Below are 23570 nucleotides of genomic sequence, written 5' to 3'. Positions count from 1 at the left end.
GTTCTATATTGATATACCGTTACTGTCATGGGGAAACATTTTTTCCCATGATTTTTGCCATATTCCATAAAAGCTAAAAAAAAAACTAAAAAAAAAAACACTACACTTACCTGCCAGAGTTGCTTTATTATGTTTAGACAGACAATTCTAGACAGATGCTGCTGGTCATGATTATTACATATAATATATAACATATAGATTATATATAATGCCTTCTATTGCATATTTCAAGTACAATATTTCCACTAAAAGCACTCTGGTTCTTGAACCAGTTCAGTTCTGGCTTATAAGAACCGTGGTACTTTTTTCAGAAAACCAGCAACTGTCAAAACGTCATATCGTACATCATCCATAAAGGGTGTCTCACAGGCTTTTTGCTTCCTGTACAAACAGATACGCCCCTACGGTTTGCACTGAAGAACCTATCGATCTTCAATTTCCACTGTGAATGACTGTTCCCGGTTCTGGAAACTACTTTTGTTGGTGTAAACGCAGCAAACCGGTTTAAAATTAGGTTTGCGAACCAGAAAGGTGCCAGTTCCACGTCAGTAGAAAAGTGCTAACTGTGGTTAGAGGAATGTTTAATAGAATGTTCCATCCATTTTGTGGGTGAAAAATGTTAAAAAGGAATATTTTGTTGTGTAACAGCATTTTCACCATTAGGTCACATTAAAATAAATTATGAACAGAAAATGTGTTTGGTACATCCAGCCACAAAAAATGTGCTCCTCAGAAATAATCAGTTAAATCAGATGATATGAACCAAATCCATCTGAGCAAAAACACATCACGTCAGCATTATAACTGCCAGTCAGAGCTAGACTCAAAGGCAGAATCGAGTTGATTTAATATGTGGATCTAACTGAAGTGCAGTCAAGTTGTGTTTTTGTTTTCGAGTCATTTGTAAACAACAGATGTTGAGCAAAGTGCTTTACAATCCAATGAAGCAATTTATTAGCAATAACTTTGCTATAAATGTGCTATAAAGGGAAATCAATGGGAAAATAATGCATGCAAAGCAGCTTTGTACGAGTAAATAGAAAGCAAAAAGAGAATGAGAAAAACATTTACGCTTGTAGTAAGTGCAGTAGGTTCAGTACAGTGATGTGTGGTCAGTGATGGATGAGGCTGGCTGGAGTGGGCTGTAGATGATGAAGTTTGCAGTTCTGCTGTGAGGGTCTGTGTTTGGCAGCGAATTTGAAGTTTTTTTTTTTTCTGTTTTCCGTTTTGAGCCCTTTATCCAATCCAAAGTCCATACAGTCAATTTAACTCACAGAATTTTGCTTTTGAGTTGAATGAAAGTCAGAAAAAGAGAGAGAAAACAACAGAAGCAGAAAAATAACTGGTATTGTGTTGAAATCTGAATCCTGTCACGGCCTCGCTCTGTTCCCCTGCGTTTTCCCCATTTCCTAGTGTGTGTCTCCTGTAATTTTCCATCACGTGTGTCTAATTTGTAGCTCCGCCCCTTCCCCAGGTGTTCAGTGTTTCATGTTAGTATAAATAGTACCTGCTAGTCTATGTTTGCTGTCTCGCTATGTTTGCTGTCTCGCTACGTTATTGTTATCCCTCGTTTGTTGGTTATTTGCATTTATACGCTCTTGTTTATTTCTAGTTTGTTGTTTTCACTCTTATTTTCTGTCACGTTTAGTTCCTGTCTGTTTCCTAGTTTATTACCTGTATATATTTACATATTTATCCCTTGTATATATTCCCTAGCCCTGTTTAGTTATCTGTTTTACGTTACTCCCTGTTTGTTTGTTTGAGTATTTATATCTCCTCGTTTATTCCTTATTTGTTTGTGTTTATTTGTTATTTAATTAATTTGTCTGTCTTACCCGCTTTTACGTCCGCCTCCCGTCTGGTCCCTCGTTACAAATCCCCTTGATCTACAGACATGCCATGCAGCAGTATGAGTAGAACAGATTACTCTGGTGAGTCCTGTATCTACTGTAACTGTAGATTCTCTCTTTTTTTTTTGTGAACAATTTTTTGTTTATTGAAACAATGAGCAGTGGGACAGCTCAGTACAGTGGAAAATGTAAAACACAAATATAGACCATATAAACAGTATTATTAACAACAAAAAATAATCATAATTATGCTGAACTGAGATTCAATATATATATATATATATATATATATATATATATATATTTGTTTTTTTTTTCTAAAGAAGAAGCCTGTTTAGAAAAAATCTAAATTGGTTAATAATATCTGACCATATATTAATGGTTTTACTGGAAGATTCCTAAAGTCTAGTGCATCATCGTTTGTGAATAGCAATTGACAGAATATTGGAAATCCAAGTACAAAATAAGGTAAGAATGGGGTTAAACCATAACTGTAAAATAGATCTGATAAAACACAGGATACTTTAGACCAGGGCTTAGATACTTCAGGACAGTCCCTAACATATGCAGTGTTGTACCAACTGTATTGTTGCTACATAAATGACAGCTTGGACTGTCAGCATGTTTTATTTTGTTACGCTTCATAGGAGTGGTAGAAGCTCTGTGAATAACCTTACTGTAGATTATTTCTTATTAATAAACATCTGTATATAAATCTGTTACACTCATTCTGTCATGTGCACTCAAGGGGAATTAAATTCTCGGATTCTGGTAGGGAGATAAAAATTTGGCACAACACCTGGCGAGGAATCTTGCTGAACTGACCAAATGTCCCTGATCAGTGTATACCATTGTACACTTTAGAGATGTAATATAAGCAGGTGATGATGACAAGATATAGCAAAGTTCTTTATTGTGCCCATTAAATAATAGCTGGGCCGAATGTCTGATATGCAATGTAACAAATACATGTAACAAGCCTTGTTTTGAAGTTTGAACATTTAGAGACTTCTCAGGTGAGAGCTTCTGGAAAACTAAAAAGTACTTTTAAAACGTGTGTTGTGGTACAGCCTCCTCTCTGAAGCTAAACCAGTGTTCATATTGGTGTTAGCGAGGACTCCACTTGCACTCTTGTTAAGTTTGCCAGCGCTTTTCAGTTTTTATTCTGTGTTTCTTTGGTTTAAATCAGCAGTTAAAGGCTGAGTTTGCAGTTCCAATATCTCCATGTTCGCAGTAGCTCTTGTATCAGCATCATTAGCAGCACCATGCTTGCTGCCAGAATGTGACCAGAAAAGCCCTTCTGAAAACCTACTAGACCACACAGTTAATATATTTGACTTTGCAGGAATGGTTGCAAGCACATTGATGCCATTTTTGTAGAATATATTGTACCCTCCCCACTCAGAAATACTAGTGCATTAAAAACTGTATTTTTCTTTTAAATTGCTACATTTTAGCTGAATGGTTTCATTAGAATCAGTGACAATAGACATTCACATAAACTCTGAAAGATTTCACTGATAATGATATAATAATGCTCACTGCGTCCATGTACGAATTTTTTCGAGTTTTTCTACCTTTTACGGAAATTGTTTTAGTTTTTTTTGCCCTATTCTTTTACCAAGAGTCATTTTAAATGTAATTTTAGCCAAAAAATAGAACTGAAAACAAAAGTATATGGAAACAAAAGTTTGCATCTCTGTTTTTACCTTTTTAATAATATTGTATTGTATTTTATTGTGGTGCAACATGCACAGTATGTATGTATTGTCTTGTAAAAAGTGTATCGCTACACAGCTAGCTAGTGCTGTTTGATTCCTTCAGTAACAGTGGGGGGAGAGCGGAGTGAGAGAGTGAGAGAGTGGCATGTAGAGTGACCCAGGGGGATGTGTGCAGGCTTTTGAAGAAAGAAAGCTGAGGAGAAACAGAGAAAAGAATGGAGAAGAAAAAAAAACACTTTTAGCTGCAGCCTTTTCCTCTGGCACAGTCCGAGCCCCAGAGCTGAGACCACAGAGACCCAGAGAGAGAGAGAGAGAAAGAGAGAGAGAGAGAGAGAGACGGATAGAGAGACGGAGGAGTCAGATTACGAGCACACACACACACAAACTCACACACACAAACTCACAGTGACTCAGTGACACTCACATCATTCACACATAAGTACTCGAAGATAGAGAGACACTGCCACTGAGTCTGGGAGATAGAGAGAGAGAGGTAGAGACTGAGAGAATGAAATACAAAAAGAGAAAAAAATGCACATAAAAAACATAAATTGAAAAAGTAACAAATATAAAAACATCCTAACATTGCAAAAAAGGATTATGCTAGAAAAGTCACCCTGTGTTAACATTGGCAGTTGGTTGGTCTTGGGGGTGTGTGTTAGATTCTAATTATTCTGTTGTGTGTGGGCGTTAGGGGTGGGCAATATGGCCCTGAAATAATATCACGATATTTCATGGTATTTTCACGATAGCGATACTCTTGGTGATATGACAAAACACTGAATTAAAAAATTGTTTCAAGAATACACTACTGCAACAAAATGAAAAATACATTTTATTTCTGCATATGATATGATTTGGCACACCCCTATCTGAGATATTAAAAATACAAAAATTTAATCAGATTTGTAACAGAAGTAAATGAACCAGAATGTCATGATACTAATAATGCACTGCAAATATCTCCTTATGTCCAGGAGTAAAGTAAAATAAATGATACTGGACAGATAAAATCTGTCTCTAGTAGATATGTAATGGGATATATAATTTTTGATAAAAACAGTTAAAAAAGTAGTACCGTAATATGGCTAGTACACCTAGTAGGCGTGTATTGGTATCTAATAGCTTGGATGATTAGCATGCTGTCCAGTTAATCAATCCGCTTATCTACTTATCAAACTATCCTTCACTTCACTTCCTTCACTGGGATTTAAATTTAGCCCTGGACTTTAAATAACAGCACCTCTAAAGTAAAAACACCCAGCTCTCCATCAGCTCTCATATATTGTTCCTGTCCAATGAAAAACAAGTATCTTCAAAACAGCAAATTTACAGCAGAAAGATAAAACCTTCTTACGGTAATTTTGGAGAAGTACTATTGGTCCATTTATCAAGAAAAGTTGACACAATGGACAGCAAAGATATGCATGTTTGATTGGATGCAAATAACTAAACAATCATATATAAATCTTATTTAAAAAGCACTTTTCCGAGCAGGTCTCTTTTTTGGAAAAATATTAAATGTTAGATCATTTAGACCAAGTTAATCAAAATAACCAGACACCATATTACAAAAATGTATTTTTGTAACTTTTGAATTCTAAATGAATACTTGAATCAGGTTCTTTCTTTAGCTTTTTCAGTGTCCCACCTATGGCCAGTTCACTTGAATTAAAACTGGATTTTATTTTAACTCTGCTGAGGCATTTTAACTCTGCTGAGGCATGGGAAAAACATGTTAAACTGTCCAAAAACAGTGCAGGTGTACTTGTGTGTCCATCCATGTTTTGTGTAAAACCGGCCCGTGAAAACTCAGAAAATCACTTGCTCGCTTACTTTAATGTATAACTGTGAAATGATTTTAACGCAGCCAGATTTTGGTAAAAGATATCTGGAATATGTGGATTCAAACCATTGCTCATTAAATCGCAATATAGTTGCACTTACAGGAAATATATGCTTACCAATAAATGATACAATGAGAAATGCTGGTAACTTTCTTTTTCTTTCTGTTTCTGCTGTGAGGTTGATAGGCTGCCGGCAATCTATGGAATACCATAAACATGAATTAATTCTAGATTTTCTTATATTTCTTGTTGAGTCAAATGCTCTCTGGAAGATACTGATTAAAGCAGAGTATAACAATAATTTTAAACTTCAAAACAACATGGTTTACCAACCAAACGCAGCTTCATATATAAAGCTTCATGACCCTAAATGCTTGTGGACACCTATTCTAATAAATACACTCAGCTTCTTTAAGTTGCACACAGCTTTTCTCGTCCTTGTAGAGAAGTGTTCCCAATAGAATAGGACTCTCTATAGCAGATAAACATGAAAAATATGAACCTATTGGCATCATGCTTAATGGCCAGAGGTGGAAAAAGTACTGAAAAATTGTAATTAAGTAAAAGTACTTACTTTGCTAAAATTCTACTCAAGTAAAAGTACCCATATAAAAATCTACTTTGAGTAAAAGTTACAAAGTTACTTTTCATTATTTGATGTAAAAAAAGTACAACTCATAAATTAAACAATTATTCAACTAAATAATTTGGATCTTTCAGGCAGTATTTGTTCAGACCACCCCATAAAACATTTTTTAAGAACCAGTGGCAAAGGTGTCTATGATCCATTTTTTTCTTTACTGTTAAAAAGTGATAGTCATATAGGTGACTATAAACCGTATTTTTATATTTTTACAGTTCTTTTTTGTTACTTGCCATTGCTGTGCTTTAACTGCTTTATTTACATGTTTTTTAATGTTCAGATTGTTTAATGTTCCCAGTTAAAACTTATCTTTAAAAACATGAAAACATACAAAAAAATGTTGGTCAGTGCATGCGCAGTGCCATAAAGAAGCACATTTCGATGGGTAGCATAACTCAACAGAACACCGGTTCCCCCGAGCACAGCTGATTCACACAGCGTCTCTCCCGCTAACCGTAATAAACACTGCTGGGAAAAGTTTAGCTGCGCTGCCATGGAGAACAAAATTATTATTTTTTTTATTCAAATTATTTGTTTTTTTTTCCCCAGCATTTAATTTTTTACTCAGTAATGGGGAGTTTTAAAGGAGCAGTAAAGTAAATTACTTGTGTCAAAATGTGTCTAAAAACTACTTTAAAAATTACAGATTACTCATAAAATCTACTCAATTACAGTAATGTGAGTAAATGTAATTAGTTCCTTTCCACCTCTGTTAATGGCAGGCGTGGGTTAGAAGTGTGTAAAGCCCCCCAGCTTTGAGCTGTGGAGCAGTAGAACTGTGTTCTCTGGAATGGTGGTTGGTTATCACTAATGCTCTTGTTGCTAAATCTAGTCAAATTTTCACAGCAATGCTTTAAAGCTATTAGAAAGTGTACTTCTTTTCAGGACAGTACACAGAGACACTTACTAAACTTACTTTAACAAAAGCAGAATAAAGTCTTTTTTAATATCCTTTATTTCAGAAGAAACAATGAATGTGTCTCAATGCTGTTTACGGCCACAGGCCTCATTTCCTTCAGCGCTGATGCTGAGCAGAGTTAGCAGAGTTAGCGCTGAGACAAAGGCCACTCTGGGCTGTGTGTTTGTGTATGTGTGTGTACGTGTGCGTATGTCTGGTTTTGGGTGAAGGCCTGAAAGGACACTTTGGGTCCAGACTGAGCACATTATTTAACAAGCACGTCGACATCTGGGAAGCAATTCATCATTTAATTAAATGCTGCTGAAACCCGGCCCCCCGGTAATGAGATTAATTTAAATAATTAACGAGGAGCTGACACAAGCACAAGGCCTCATGAATAATTAAGCAGCATTTTTTGTCCGTTTCCAATCAGAGGGGAAAGGGGCACTTTAATGCTAGAGTGCTTTTTTATATAAAGTTTCAGTTTATACTGTAACACACGCATTGCATACCCTCACACACGCAGATATACAAACACACACACACACACACAGACAGAAACGCACACAACACATATGCATTCACACAGCGAGACACACACACACACACCCTCTCAAGTGCTGCGTAGGTGTGTCTGGCTTGCTCTGGTGTCCAGTTTCCCTCTGTCCTCTTTCCCCCTGGCGGAATATACCACTGTAAGCACGCACACCAGGTTGCGATGGAGACGGGGCGGTCTAAGACGTGGGCACAGGGAGGTCAAAGTGATAAAAGACTGGAAAACACAGCAACGCTGACGAAACTCAACATCACATCATTGTTAAAATTAATATGGTTTGTTTTAGCGTCATTTTCAAGCATTGGTATTGGTTAATTCGTTATAACACATTCAAACTTTTCCTTAAAAAACAATATATATATTTTTTTAATTGTTAGCTAGCTAACCACCAACCATATTAGACATTTTTATCCGAATGATATCTAACATTTAGTTGTGAGGTATAGTGATAATAACCTAACAACATCGGCTTGACTTTATAACGTTAACGTCCACACTACGTGAAATAGTCTGTAATAAAATATGGATATATGGGAGTATCACATTTTTATGTTTTGCAAAACTGTATTGTTTCATAAAAACAGAGTATTATTTTGATTTTTAATTATTAACTGTAAATGTAAAGATTGGGTCCATATCATGCAGCTTGCCATCAGCTGCCGGAGCCCTGAGAGAGCACAATTGGCCTTGCTCTCTCTGGGTGGTGTCTGTGTCTGTGAGACACAAGGCGTCTCTGAGCTGATGTATCGGAACCGCTGCACTTTCCTCTGAGCGCGCTGTGATGCTACTCAGCAATGCTGCATTAGCAGCAGCTGGAGAAGAGGCGAAGTTTGACTTCACATGTGTCAGAGGAGGCATGTGCTAGTCTTCACCCTCCTGGTGGTGTGGCATCACTAGTGATAGGGGGTTATACAGCTGAGTAGCAGTTGAATGAGTGGGACAATTGGCCAGATAAATTGGGAGGACATGTGGAAAAAAAAAATTATAAATACATTTAAAGAAATTAAAGATTGGTGTTAGATAGCAGTGCTGTAATTAGTCTTTAGATTCTACTGTTAAAAGTTTTTAAAATTAGTCCTTTTTAAAAAAAAACCAAAATATATCGCCTTATTTACAGTTTTGCAATATGTCACAATACATTGAATCATATCACCTGTATCATGATATGTATTGTATCGCCAGGTTCATGTCAATACACAGCCCTAACATGAAACTTTTTAGAGGTTTATATATTAATGGTTTTAAGTAAACAATATTTTACATTAGAATTTAACATTAGAACTTCCAATGCTCATTTTTGACAGATATGCCACTTTTTTTCTAACCAAAAAAAATAAACATTTTGTCTGTTAGAACTTAAAATCAACCCAGTGTTGGTTTGTGATTGGTGGTGGGAGAATATATTAATATTGCGATATATTGTATAATTTTGATTGTATCGTATTGTATATTGTATATAGATATTTTATTAAAACGTAGGCACTGTAAACTTCCATACAGGCATACCGGCAATTAGACTCAGTAAAGTTACTGCTTCATTACTTCACATGGTGGCGCTATAATCCAATGAATAGGGTAAGCCTGCGGTGAAGAATAATAGTTGGGAATTTCTGTGAAAATAACACCAATAAATCTATAATTTCTTCTATTTGCTTATTTAGGAGTATTTTATCCTCTTCAGTAACACAGGTGCCGTGAAGTTCACGGAATCATGGTAATATCGATAATATCGATATATTGTGATATACCTTCTGATTCCCACCTCTATTTGTGATGTATATGATTTTAACTTTTAAACAAAACTTAAACTTAACAAAACTTAAAAATCAACATCAGTCCAATTACATCCAGAAGTTTTCATCATTTTTGAGAACACAGTTTCACTGCTCCATAGCTCAATCTTGGAGGGCTTAATACCCCTCTAGCCCAGTTCTGGCATTAGACATGGTGCCAATAGGGTCATGTTCATCTGCTATAATGAGTCCTACTACAAATTTCATTGTCCACTAATCGTTAATTTGTAACAGTCCTGCTTTACACAAAGTGCTTTGGACAGAAAGATAATGTGAGATGGGTTATGTCACGCAGGGACGGAGGGGTGTGAAGGAGGAGGAGGACGTAAGTGCAAAGATAATTATTTATTAAACAAACAAAACAAACACAGAAACGAAAACGGAATACATAAACTAAGGCGAAGACTAGGGTAAAGACTGGGATACAAACACTAGGATACAAGGCTAGGATACTGAGGCTAGACACTATAAACGGGAAACACGGTTAGACTTACAGACTAGAAAACACAAAAGACTCGACACAGCATGTACAAACAGAGGGGCTTAAATACAGGAGGAACACCTGGGCAGGGCTGATGAGGGGGCAGGGCTACAGATAAGACACAGGTGAGAACACTGATGGTTAGGGCAGGGCTAAGACGTGACAGATACATAACAGAAACACGTGGCTGTGAACACATGACAGGAAAACAGAGGGGCAGGAGCACTAGGGAACAAATGAGGGAGAAACATAACACAGACATGGGCTAAGGTGTAACATAACCCCCCCTCAACGGCGCCACTTCCAGAGGCGCCGAGAGAGAGGGAACGGGGACTGGACAGGGGACACGAACGGAGACTGGACAGAGGACTGGACAGGGAATGGAAACTGGACAGGAGACGTAGACCGGGCAGGGAACTTGACATGGGACGGAGACTGGAACGTAGACTGGGACGGGGACAGGACACATGGCTGAACAGGGGACTGGACAGGAGACAGAGACTGGACAGGGGACCGAACAGGAGACGGAGACTGGACAGGGAACGGAGACTGGGACTGGACAGGGGACCGAACAGGAGACGGAGATTGAACAGGGAACGGAGACTGGGACTGGACAGGGGACAGGACACAGGGCTGGACAGGAGGCTGGACACGGGGCTGGGACTGGACAGGGGGCTGGACAAAACTGGACCGACACAAACACAGTGACAGGGACGGTAACAGGAAAACCACCGGGGACAGGAACGGGAACAAACACAGACACGGGGACCAGGACAGGGAGAGACATGGGTACAAACGCAACTTGGGGATGCCCAGGACTGGCTAAAGTCTGTGGGGTAGTTAGAGGGGCCAGCCTGGGCACAGTTCTTGGGCAGAGGTCCGGGGGCCTTGGGGCGGGCCTAGGAGCCCGTGACCTGGGAGCAGGCCTGGGGATAGGCCGGGGGGCATACAAAGTTCTGGGAGTGGGCACAGGGTCAGAGGCGGCCGGAGCCGCGGGCACAGGGTCAGAGGCGGCCGGAGCCGCGGGCACAGGGTCAGAGGCGGCCGGAGCCGCGGGCACAGGGTCAGAGGCGGCCGGAGCCGCGGGCACAGGGTCAGAGGCGGCCGGAGCCGCGGGCACAGGGTCAGAGGCGGCCGGAGCCGCGGGCACAGGGTCAGAGGCGGCCGGAGCCGCGGGCACAGGGTCAGAGGCGGCCGGAGCCGCGGGCACAGGGTCAGAGGCGGCCGGAGCCGCGGGCACAGGGTCAGAGGCGGCCGGAGCCGCGGGCACAGGGTCAGAGGCAGTGGGTACCACATGAGCGGCAGGCACTGCAGACACAGGAGCTGAGGCTGTAGCAGCGGGAGCTGCTGGTGCTGAGGCTGTAGCAGCGGGAGCTGCTGGTGCTGGAGCTGAGGCTGTAGCAGCGGGAGCTGCTGGTGCTGGAGCTGAGGCTGTAGCAGCGGGAGCTGCTGGTGCTGGAGCTGAGGCTGTAGCAGCGGGAGCTGCTGGTGCTGGAGCTGAGGCTGTAGCAGCGGGAGCTGCTGGTGCTGGAGCTGAGGCTGGAGCAGCGGGAGCTGCTGGTGCTGGAGCTGAGGCTGGAGCAGCGGGAGCTGCTGGTGCTGGAGCTGAGGCTGGAGCAGCGGGAGCTGCTGGTGCTGGAGCTGAGGCTGGAGCAGCGGGAGCTGCTGGTGCTGGAGCTGAGGCTGGAGCAGCGGGAGCTGCTGGTGCTGGAGCTGAGGCTGGAGCAGCGGGAGCTGCTGGTGCAGGCGCGGCGGGAGCTGCTTGAGCAGGCGCGGCGGGTGCAGCTTGAGCAGGCGCGGCGGGTGCAGCTTGAGCAGGCGCGGCGGGTGCAGCTTGAGCAGGCGCGGCGGGTGCAGCTTGAGCAGGCGCGGCGGGTGCAGCTTGAGCAGGCGCGGCGGGTGCAGCTTGAGCAGGCGCGGCGGGTGCAGCTTGAGCAGGCGCGGCGGGTGCAGCTTGAGCAGGCGCGGCGGGTGCAGCTTGAGCAGGCGCGGCGGGTGCAGCTTGAGCAGGCGCGGCGGGTGCAGCTTGAGCAGGCGCGGCGGGTCTAGGAGCTCGTGACCTGGGAGTAGGCACAGGAGCAGAGGCTGGACCCCCATGCACATGAACTGGGGTAACAGCGGGCACAGAGTCAGAGGCGGCCGGGGCCGCGGGAACTGGGTCAAAGGCGGCCGGGGCCGCGGGAACTGGGTCAGAGGCGGCCGGGGCCGCGGGAACTGGGTCAGAGGCGGCCGGAGCCGCGAGCAGCGCTGATCCAGAGGCGGCCGGAGCCGCGAGCAGCGCTGAAACAGAGGCGGTGGGTCCTGCTGGCGTGAGCGCGGCAGGCACCGCGGGTACAAAGTCAGAGACGGCCGGAGCCGCGAGCAGCGCTGATCCAGAGGCGGCCGGAGCCGCGAGCAGCGCTGAAACAGAGGCGGTGGGTCCTGCTGGCGAAGAAGCCGCTTCAGCGGGAGCCGAGAGTGCGGCTGCCGCCAGGATCCGGACTGGAACCGCAGACTCAGCAGTGGGCGTGGCTGAAAACACCGGACCGGAGCTTGCTTCCGGAGCAGGAGTCGAAAACCCGGAATCCAGCCGGGCTGTACAGCTGGGATCCGGCCGAGCTTGAGAGCTGGGAGTCGGCCGGGCTTGAGAGCTGGAAGGCGGCCGGGCTTGAGAGCTGGAAGGCGGCCGGGCTTGAGAGCTGGAAGGCGGCCGGGCTTGAGAGCTGGAAGGCGGCCGGGCTTGAGAGCTGGAAGGCGGCCGCGCTGGAGAGCTGGAAGCCGGCCGAGCTGGAGTGCTGGAAGTCGGCCGGGCTGGAGAGTGCGGTGGAGCTAACATGCTAGTTAGCTTAGCTGGAGCTGGGCCGACACTCTCCACCCCACGGAGAGGCGCCGGGAGCGGTTCATCCCCCCGAATTAGCTCCGCGAGGAACCGGAGATACGCCAGGTCCGCCTTCCTCGTGGCATTCCACTTTGCTACGTCCATATTTCGGTCGAGTCTTATGTCACGCAGGGACGGAGGGGTGTGAAGGAGGAGGAGGACGTAAGTGCAAAGATAATTATTTATTAAACAAACAAAACAAACACAGAAACGAAAACGGAATACATAAACTAAGGCGAAGACTAGGGTAAAGACTGGGATACAAACACTAGGATACAAGGCTAGGATACTGAGGCTAGACACTATAAACGGGAAACACGGTTAGACTTACAGACTAGAAAACACAAAAGACTCGACACAGCATGTACAAACAGAGGGGCTTAAATACAGGAGGAACACCTGGGCAGGGCTGATGAGGGGGCAGGGCTACAGATAAGACACAGGTGAGAACACTGATGGTTAGGGCAGGGCTAAGACGTGACAGATACATAACAGAAACACGTGGCTGTGAACACATGACAGGAAAACAGAGGGGCAGGAGCACTAGGGAACAAATGAGGGAGAAACATAACACAGACATGGGCTAAGGTGTAACAGGTTAATGTCTCACTCACACAGCTTACACTGAATTTCAGTGTCGGTGTCTCCAAAAGTACCCAAACCCAACATATTACATATTTAATAACTAAATATCAGAACTCACCATGCTTAAACAACATCTAGACCAGGGGTCACTAATAGGCAGATCATGATCCGGGTCCAGACCCAGACGTTGCGAGAAGGATGTAAGGATGAGAAGGATTTAATTCTGACAGCAAACGCTCTCCTCAGCCAATCAGATCTGTGCAGACCGATGCCGCGGCTAGTGAATTGGGACGCGGCCGGGAAAAAACGCCTTTATAAAGAGATAGGGAGCCCGAGAACATGCGGAAAAACGAGAACATGCGGAAACTAAAGACACGCCGAGCGTGACAGAGACAGGGGAGGAATGTACACAAAATATATATAATATAAAGTATACAGGATAAAGCACTGAATCATAACAAGTTAAAATTTTAGTTTATGTGTATTTTTAGCATTTTTTATTTTATTTATTTTATTTCTGTTTTATGTTGGGATTCTTATTTTAATATGTTATTTAAGTGATTTCTTTTACCTAATTTTTGGTTGTATGTATGTGTAGTTATTAGACATTTTGTGTACAGCACTTTGGGCAGTGGAAGCTGTGTAAAGAGTGCTTTATAAATAAAGCTTACTTACTTACTAAAATGGCGATGGTCCGGACCTTGGACTAGCAAAATTTTCTCCAACTGGACCATACTAATTTCTAATAAAATACCCCTTCACATTTAAAAGCCTTTTAATCTCATGTTAAGCTGTTTCTATCATTTTTAGAGGTGAAGGACATGGCAGAAATAATTGTTGACTAATCGACCTATTGAAAAAATAATTATTCCAAAACAATCATTAGATGCAGCCCTAATTAACAGACAAGTTGTGTGTTTTGTTTTCATGTCTGTTTAAGGAATAAGTGCAACTTTAAATAACTGATTCATTAGAAGAGCGGTCAACAAACATTTGGACAAAAACAAAAAAAGAAAACTTAAAACTAAACTGAAAAACAGATTTGTTGATGTAATCTTTATTTATTCATTTGTATGTGGTCAGGCAGTGCATCATTCTTTCAGAGGTTGGTAAGACGGATCTTCAGCACTGTAGGATATATGTGTGTGAAGTGTGTGTGTGTGAGAGAGAGTTGGTCTAATTTTAGTTTTTGTTTCTGATTGGCTCGCTGCCTCAGGTGGTTTCACCTCTGTAGACAATATGGCACGTCACCTGGAAGACGCAGACAATATATGTGTTTTTGTATGTGTGTGTTTTCAGTGTGTGTGCTTGTGAGTGAGTGTATGTGGGTGTGTCTTTTCTTTTTTCCTCTTCTTTCTTCTCCTTTTAGCGTTTCTCTGACCTGCAGAAAGGAGTATTTCTGGGAGGAGACGCATGATATAGTCTTACACCTCCCGGGGGCTTTCTGAAATGTGTGTGTGTGCAGAGGGAGGGGGGAGTATGGAGGGGGTGTAACAATGTGTTTTACATGAAAGCATGAAAGGAGGAGGATGAAGTTACAGTGGTGATAACCGTAATACTCGAAAGCTCAAAACAAGTGTGTGTGTGTGTGTGTGTGTTCAGGTGTAACTGAACCTGGGTTTCTGTAAGTAGCACATAAACATCTTTAGGAATTGTGTTGCTGAAACATTTTATCTAATGAGAAATCATCTCAATCTGATTTGGATCAGGTGACTTTTTACCACTGTATTTAGAGTCCTGCAATGATGACATGAAGAAAAGCTCAGAAATACTGAATCACTGATTTACAGAATCGATTAGATTTAAGGGCTTCATATGAATACTTTCGTTACAGTTACAGATTTTGATCAGATATGACAGAGATTTTTAGAGAACTAATGTTGTAATTGTACAAGCAACACTCAACTAGGGGTCGGCGATATGGCCCTAAAATAATATCACGATATTTCATGGTATTTTCGCAATAACGATACTCTTGCCGATATGACAAAACACTTTTAAAAAAACTATTTCAAAAATACACTATTCACTGCAAGAAAATAAAAAATATATTTTATTATTACATACAATATAATACTGCACACCCCTAAGTGAGATATTAAAAAATACAAGAATTTTATCAGGTTTGTAACAGAAGTCAATGATACATTATGTTATGACACTAATAATAATGCACTCCAAATAAATGATACTGGACAGAAATAATCTGTCTCTAGTAGATATATAATAGGAAATGGGATGGGTGATATTTTATATGGTATACACATTAGGGTAAAATTGAACATGGAAAAGGGCTTTGAGATTATTATTATATTATTATTATTATTATTATTACATTTACTCACTTTAGTCAGAGTGGAGACTTTTTTTTGGCCAGGCAGTTTATATTCTTTTAATCTGAATGTTGAATTGTTGAAATGGAAAACATGGATTATGTTAACGTACAGAAAAAATAGACTCATTTTAAAGTTTGATCTTAGGTTTGTGTGAATTAATATCATGATTAATTTAAATAAAAATAAATACTTTTTTAACCTAGCCCTAGAAATACACCCTAGAAGATATATTTGTGCAAAATTCAAGGTGCAGTTTCTTTCAGTACAGTGAGAGACAGTGAAATGCAAGAAAAGCGAAGCATGTGGCCAAAGTCACTTGTTACTGTGGGGAAATGTTGTGCTGTCAGTGTCTTTCAGACCCACACAGTGTAATTGGCAGAGCTTTTCTTGGGCAGGATCCTCAGTGTCCTCCTACACACACTCTGAAACCGTCTCTGGGCTTGACTTTCAGCTTTGCCTGCATCTATCACTGCATCCAGTTGTCTTCAGTGTCTTCCTGATAGGTAGGGGGCAGATACTGTACATGTGTTTGTATATATGTATATGTTTATTCTCAAGTGTCTTGTATTGAAATACCATAGTTTATGTCCTGATAAAGGCTTGAGTAGACTGCAGTGTGATGGCACATGATGCACCCAGAATTTAATTGGCTCAAGAACAGATTCAGTGTTCACTCTTTTTCTCTTTAAATGGATTGTATGGCTTTCACTAATCTCTGTGCAATGTACCTTTACTGGCACAACACCATGTTTCCTTTTCTGATACTGAATGCAGTAATTGGTTGGCACAGGCCCACATACTACTGTGCATCGTTTATATTGGCATGGTTGTTAAGACATACATCCACTTGAGCAGTAGTTCTCAAACATTTTAAATCATGTTCCACCCACAAACTAAAAAGTCACAGTACGCCCTAAACATCATCCACATGAACATACGCAACAAACTAGGGCATATGGACAAAAATGCTTAATATGTTTATAATGCTGTCAGTGTAAACACAATAAATTTATGCTTTTAAAATGTGTTCTCCAGATTCCAATAGAAATGCATTTTGAAGTTCATGATACTGGGAGAAATTATATTTTGTAAATATATTATTTTATTTTTTAAAGTGACAATATGTCATTGTCTCCAGTGAAAGCCGGCAAATTTGGACATTCCATTTCATTTGGAGACACTTTAGTTTCTCTATTTATTCTATTTATAGGTATTTGTTTGAGTAAACTGAACATTGTTGTTTTATTCTATAAACTACGGACACCACTTCTCCCAAATTCCAAATAGAAATGTGAATAAATATTCTCATTTAGAGCATTTATTTGGAGAAAATGAGAAATGAAATAGCAAAAAGATGCAGAGCTTTCAGACCTCAAATAATGCAAAGAAAGTTTTAAGAGTTCAGAAATCAATATTTGGTGGAATAACCCTGGTTTTTAATTACAGTTTTCATGCATTTTGGCATCATGTTCTCCTCCACCAGTCTTACACACTGCTTTTGGGTAACTTTTTGCCACTCCTGCTGCAAAAGATTCAACAGTTCAGCTTGGTTTGATGGCTTGTGATCATCCATCTTCCTCTTGATTATTTTCCAGAGGTTTTCAATTTGGTAAAATCAAAGAAACTCATCCTTTCTCCTCCACCAGTCTTTCACACTGCTTTTGGATAACTTTATGTTTTTACTCCTGCTGCAAATATTTAAGCAGTTCAGTTTGATTTGATGGCTTGTGATCATCCATCTTCCTCTTGATTATATTCCAGAGGTTTTCAATTTGGTAAAATCAAAGAAACTCATCATTTTTAAGTGGCCTCTTTTTTATTTTTTTTCAGAGCTGTACATGTGATGCTAATTATTATTACACTGTAATGGTTGAATTTAAAGTCTGTGTGATGGTAGCTCTCAGGACCAGGGTTGATTCCAAACTTGTAGGCTTGTATGTTTGGAACTCGTACACACATGTACATTACTTTCAGGTGTGTGTGTGTGTGTGTGTGTGTGTGTGTGTGTGTGTGTGTGTGTGTGTGTGTGTGTATGTGTGTATGTGGTATTGTGCAGTGACCACTCAGCACTCTAAACATGCTGTTGGACCCCTCCCAAAACCACACGCTACATCTGACACACATGTGCACTCGTGTACATACATATACTCATACATACATGTATGTCTATGTGTGTGTGTGTGTGTGTTTTCAGTTAGGCCCAGATGTCTCCCGGCTGTGTAGTTTGGAAGGGGCTAAGTGGTTGAAATTGATTATGAGAAGTTTATAGACAGTCTGAATTTTGTCGTGCTTTGATCCGGCTCCTTTGTGCGCTGGAGCGCATGTCACTGCAGAGCTCCATGATGCTGTAATTTAAGGGGTGAACGAGGAAAAAAAACTAAATATGGCGCTGTGGTGTGTGTGTGCACAGAGGAGATGAGAGACTGCGCAAATTAGCCTGACACTTCAACAAATGAATGCAGAGAAAAGAGAGAGAGTAGGTGGAAAAGAGGGAGAAGAACTCTGAACATGCACTGATGTGCCTTACATGATGAGACAGGTATAACTATTGTGTCCCATGACTTTTGCCTGAAAAAATGGTGCAGAAAAGCTCCTGTAGGTGTAGTGTGTAGGTGTCCCAATACTTCTGTCCATAAAGTGTTATCTTTAATCTGTAATAAGTTCTTTGACACTAAAAGCATGCTCAATGTAGACTGAGATGCCAGAAGTCATGGGACAGCAGTGTTACCTCAGGGGACGACTTCAGAACTCAGACACCTTTATAAGTTGTGAGGTGATATCTTGTGAATGCATTTGATCCCTGGGAACCAGTGAATTATGGAAGTGTCAGGAATACATCATTAAATGTATAGCCAACATCTATTTAGAATTATGTGATCAGACAAATGTCTCTGGCAGAAATCACATCATGACAAAAGTCATGGGACACAATAGTAACTCATGTCCTATTACATTTGGCAAACCTCTTAAGCCACTTTAAGGAAACTTCATGAAACATTTTCCTTCTAAAACCATTTCCTTGAAGGTTCCTCAAAGCACAGTAAGGCATTCTTCCATAATTTCAAATTGAACCCAAAATGTTCCTGAAGGGTTCAATAAAAAACATTTGAATGAGTCCGAAGGGCGTTTAATTGGTAAAGAATATTTATACAGACCTTTTTAGTCTGTTACAAGGTTCTTGACATATACTGCACTTATATTTTAGAAAAAGTTTTTAAGAGTGTAGTTAAAAAAATTAAATTAGAAATTGAGCCCCTGCAGTTTTAGAGGGTAAATAAAAAATCTGATGTTTAATTATATAATGAATATGACGACAACAGAGACAACTGCTCCACACCTGGCTGATTGTGTTCTCTCATGGCTCCGGCAGCTGATGGCAAGATGCATGACCTGGATGTGAACCAGCAATCTCCCGATCGTAGTGGCAGTTCTTTAAACCGCTGGATCACTCTGCACCCCTCTGCACCCCTCTGAGTTCTTTTTTTTTTTTTATCATACATTTTCATCTACTAAAGTAGGCTTATATTAGTCAACTTGTTACTTTTACTGATTTATTTAATTGGTGACACCATCTGAACGTCTTTCTGATTGTTCTCCCATCTCTAGTATCATTAAATTTTAGATCAGACCTTATTTTTGCGAGTAGCATCTGGATTTTTGCTTGAATAGATATTTTAGCATTTGTATTTAATAGGAAAATGTGACTCTGTGTAGTCAGACAGAAATCTGATTGCTGCGTGCGATTGAATATACAAATTTGATCATTGCATAGCAGTTAAATTTGATTAAATAGAAAGGAGAATGTGTTCACACTGATATAATATGTTACTAAAATCTCTAATCATCTTCTATCATCTTTGTGGCCGGATCTTATACAGATATAATCCTGATACTTAGGACACATAAAGTGAACAGGTGTAAACGAGGTCACAGATGCTTTGCTGATAGAACTGGATATAGTAAAAGTTTGACTTTTTTAATCTGATTCTTTGTAATATATTATATATTTACTGTTCATACCACAGACAGTGTGCTGGAGTATGTGTTTATGCTGCTCTAGTCGTCTCTGATCAGCTGTACCCGTTTATTTTTTATCCGGCAGTGTTTTATTAAAGGGCGTCGTCATCCCATGAAAACTCATCTGGCAGATTGTCTGGTATAATTAGTTCCTTCAAAAAGTCAGTAAGAGGAATTTAAACAAGAACCTGCTGACTGTGGAACGTGTGTGTGTGTGTGTGTGAGCGAGAGAGAGAGAGAGAGAGAGAGAGAGAAGCAGAGAGTGATACTGTAAAAGAGCTACACTGTGCAAAAAGTGAGAAAGAGTGAAAGAGAATGTTATTATTCTTCTAGCTGTTCTTCTAACATTGTGATACAAACAATTATTATGTCACATGTTTTCAGAATGTTCCTGGAACAATATTTCTGGAACTGCACTGTGTAACTTTGGTGGAGCTCCAAAGGAACTCTCACCAGATCTGTGTAACACATAACTGCAGTGTAATAAAATATATTCATTTTTAATGGGCATATATGCAGCTGAAACAGGGAGCCTAGTGCATCCCACATTTATTAACATTAGCACTTTAATATAACATTATAGTCATTGTGGCTTTTAGAAAAATATGTTTTGGGGGGGAACTCAAGCATTTTTACTTAAATAGTAAATTAATTTTCATTAACATTAACATTATACATTTAACATTAATTTCACACCTTTGATTACCACCCACTGAACTGTCCACTGTAGGTGGCAATGCCTTTATGATGTTTTGCACACATGACACATGACCTGGCAATAATATCGCCAACATTTTTGAGTATCGTGAACAATATTATACCCTGAAATATTGTTCCATATCACCCACCCCTAAATCAGGGTACTACTTTTTTTGCTGTTTTTAACAAAAGAAAAATTCACACTGGAGATATATGGAGTGCATTGTTAGTATCATGACATTTTGGATCACTAACTTCTGTTACAAATCAAAATTCTTGTATTTGTTAATATATGTGCCATATCGTACTGTATGCAACAATACAATTTAATTTTCATTTTGTTGCAGTAGTGTATTCTTGAAATATATATTTTTTTAATTTAGTTTCATCATATCACCAAGTATTGTTTTCGTGAAAATACCATGAAATATCATGATATTATTTTAGGGCCATATCGTCCACCCCTAGGATTGAGGAATGGGAAATGTTTGCAGAACTTCAGAAACCCAATATCAGGCTTCACTTCATAACTCATATAATATACATAATTCACTTCACCTTGCCATTAGCACACTGGCCATTGTTCATTGTTCACTTTGTGATCAGTTATGTACCGCTGTTCTATACCTTTTGATATGGCAAAGATGATTTTTTTTTTTTATGATTTGAATTCTTTTTATTCAGCAAATTTGATATTTTTCTCTTTTTTTTTACCTGCAGGTGAAGAAAGCTCTCTCTGATACACAAGGTCCGGACCTCTCAGACAACAGGTAACACACAGACACACACACACACACACACACACACACACACACAGAGGCATACACACTTGTGTCCAAAGATGTCCATTTAGAGGTTATTTATGACGGTCTGTGGTATTAGACAGTGAGAGTGTGTTTTCAGAGAGGCACAGCAGTAGCAGATGTACAGATCGAGCCAGCTAGTACAACATACACACACACACACACACACACACACTCACATATACACACTCACATAGAGTGTGAGAGAGAGAGAGAGAGAGAGAGATGTTGAAGTCATTGAACAAGTGAGTGGGTGTACTGTAAGAGTATTTATTCTAAGACATTTTGATACCTGGATCTGAGACTGGATCTGTGTGTGTGTGTATGTGAGAGTGTGTGTGTGAGTGTGTGTGTGTGTGTGTGTACACACTAGCTGGCTCAATCTCTGTGTGACTTATTGAATTTTCATACAAATGTTTCTACCATAAGCAGGAAGAAAGCGGCTGTGTCACCCTGAATGATATAGCATGATTAAAGAAGCAGAGAGTGAGACAGAGAGAGAGAGAGAGTGAGAGAGGGATAGTGAAAGAGGGATTGAGAGAAAGAGAGAGGGTGTGTGTATGTGTGTGTGTGTGAAAGAAAGAGAGAGAGAGAGAGAGAGAGAGAGAGAGTTGTTTCATTTCCTGGTGTGATGAAGCGAGTGGGAAAATCCTCCGACAGGACGAGCAATAGTCGTAATTTCTCAGGAACGATGGAGAGCTGCTCTCACTCTTTTCTCTCCTCTCTCATCCATCTCTCATCTTTTTATGATAAAGGATTCAAGAACACTTTATTGTCATTCGCATCACATGTGGTACATGAGGTGGAACGAAGTCCATGTACTCAGAGTTGCTTTCATTTTCTTTGATGTTTATTTGATGGCAGATTCCAAGATATTTTCTGTAATAAGTTTTATTTTTTAACATCCATTCCTGAATTTCCAGTCTGCAAAACATTTCAAAAATATTGCGATTGGACAATTTAAGGCCAGTAATGAGATAAACAAATCTGTAACAAAAGCAATATTCACCAATGGCAAAGCTTTTGATGTGCAAGGATGGGCATATGATATCTAGTTTGCCAACAAATGTTTCTCAAACCAAGATTAGAAAGGACTTTTATAATTATCCCTCTACAGTCAATAATATAATTCAATTATGTTTTTTTCTACAATACAGTTACTATATTTATGCACTAATACCTTTACTGTACACAACACAAGCCTTATGTTCAACATGTCCAGAAGCTCCGCCCACTTCTCTACTACAATACAGAGTTACTATATTCACTAATACCACTTACAACTTTACTACTGTACCCAACACAAGCCTTATGTTCACCATGAAACAGCATCTACTTCTCTGGGCTCTGAGAAATCTGGGAGAGTCATCACACAGTGGAAACATGATCTTCCAGATTAGAGTAATGAATGTAAATGTACAAATGAAATGTTGACAAGAAACGTTAGATCTTAAAATGAAAATAATATTGTTTATTCCAATAATTTCTGGGACAATATTGTTCACAAAAGTGTTATTGTGACAGGCCTAAACAAGCATAATAATCCAGCTCTGACAAAAAACAAAATGTGATGACAGAACATCTCCAAAACATCAGGCAGCTCTCATGAGGAGTTTCCCGGTATGCAGTGGTCAGTACCTACCAGCGACAGGTCCTACCAACTCCAAAGAGAGCACCTTACTAACCTACAAGACTTCTAAAGGATCTACTGTTAAATTCTTGGGGTTCTAGACATCACATGACTCTATCAGAGGTCTATTTGCATACATGCCTTAAAGAACAGGTTGGAAATTAAATGGCATGTTAGGCAGGTGGTTTTAATGTTAAGGCTGACTGGTATATATACAACTATCTGATTTTGCTATTTATATGTATATGTTTGAGTAAAATGAACATTGTTGATTTATTCTATAAATTACAGACAACATTTCTCCAAAATTCCAAATAGAACAGTCATTTAGGGCATTTATTTGCAAAAATGAGAAATGCAGAGCTTTCAGACCTCAAAAAATGCAAAGAAAAGAAGTTCATAATAATAAAGTTTTAAGAGTTCAGAAATCAATCTTTGGTGGAATAACCCTGGTTTTAATCACAGTTTTCATGCATCTTGGCATGTTTTCCTCCACCAGTCTTACACACTGCTTTTGGATAACTTTATGCCACTCCTGGTGCAAAAATTCAAGCAGTTCAGTTTGGTTTGATGGCATCAATCTTCCTCTTGATTATATTCCAGAGGTTTTCACTTTGGTAAAATCAAAGAAACTCATCATTTTTAAGTGATCTCTTATTTTTTCCAGAGCTGTATGTCTGTATAGTTCTTTGACTCAGTGATTAAACATTTCTTTTGTGTGAAATAAACCCATTTTAAAACATATACCGGTGTTTTTCATTAACCTGATTAACTTTAAACCAGGCATAGAACTAACTAACGTTTGTTTTTGTTCATTAGATCTATACAGGACCATTGCCTCATATAATTTAACA

At 40.3% G+C, this 23570-nt stretch overlaps 1 protein-coding gene across 8 annotated transcripts in view; it reads left to right on the top strand.

Moving 5' to 3' along the window:
- The window catches only part of eya4 (EYA transcriptional coactivator and phosphatase 4), a 162166-nt gene that overhangs the window by 102856 nt on the left and 35740 nt on the right, over positions 1-23570 (top strand). For all 8 annotated transcript variants that reach the window (XM_049462773.1, XM_049462772.1, XM_049462774.1 and 5 more), the window contains one exon: positions 21004-21053. In XM_049462773.1, the coding sequence (XP_049318730.1) occupies positions 21004-21053 (50 nt within the window). The remainder of the gene's footprint in view (positions 1-21003; positions 21054-23570) is intronic.

This window comes from Astyanax mexicanus, chromosome 13 (assembly GCF_023375975.1).
Source record: "Astyanax mexicanus isolate ESR-SI-001 chromosome 13, AstMex3_surface, whole genome shotgun sequence".
NCBI lineage: Eukaryota > Metazoa > Chordata > Actinopteri > Characiformes > Acestrorhamphidae > Astyanax > Astyanax mexicanus.
Note: the sequence above shows the minus strand (reverse complement) of the source record. Positions and strands in the feature narration are given on the sequence as shown.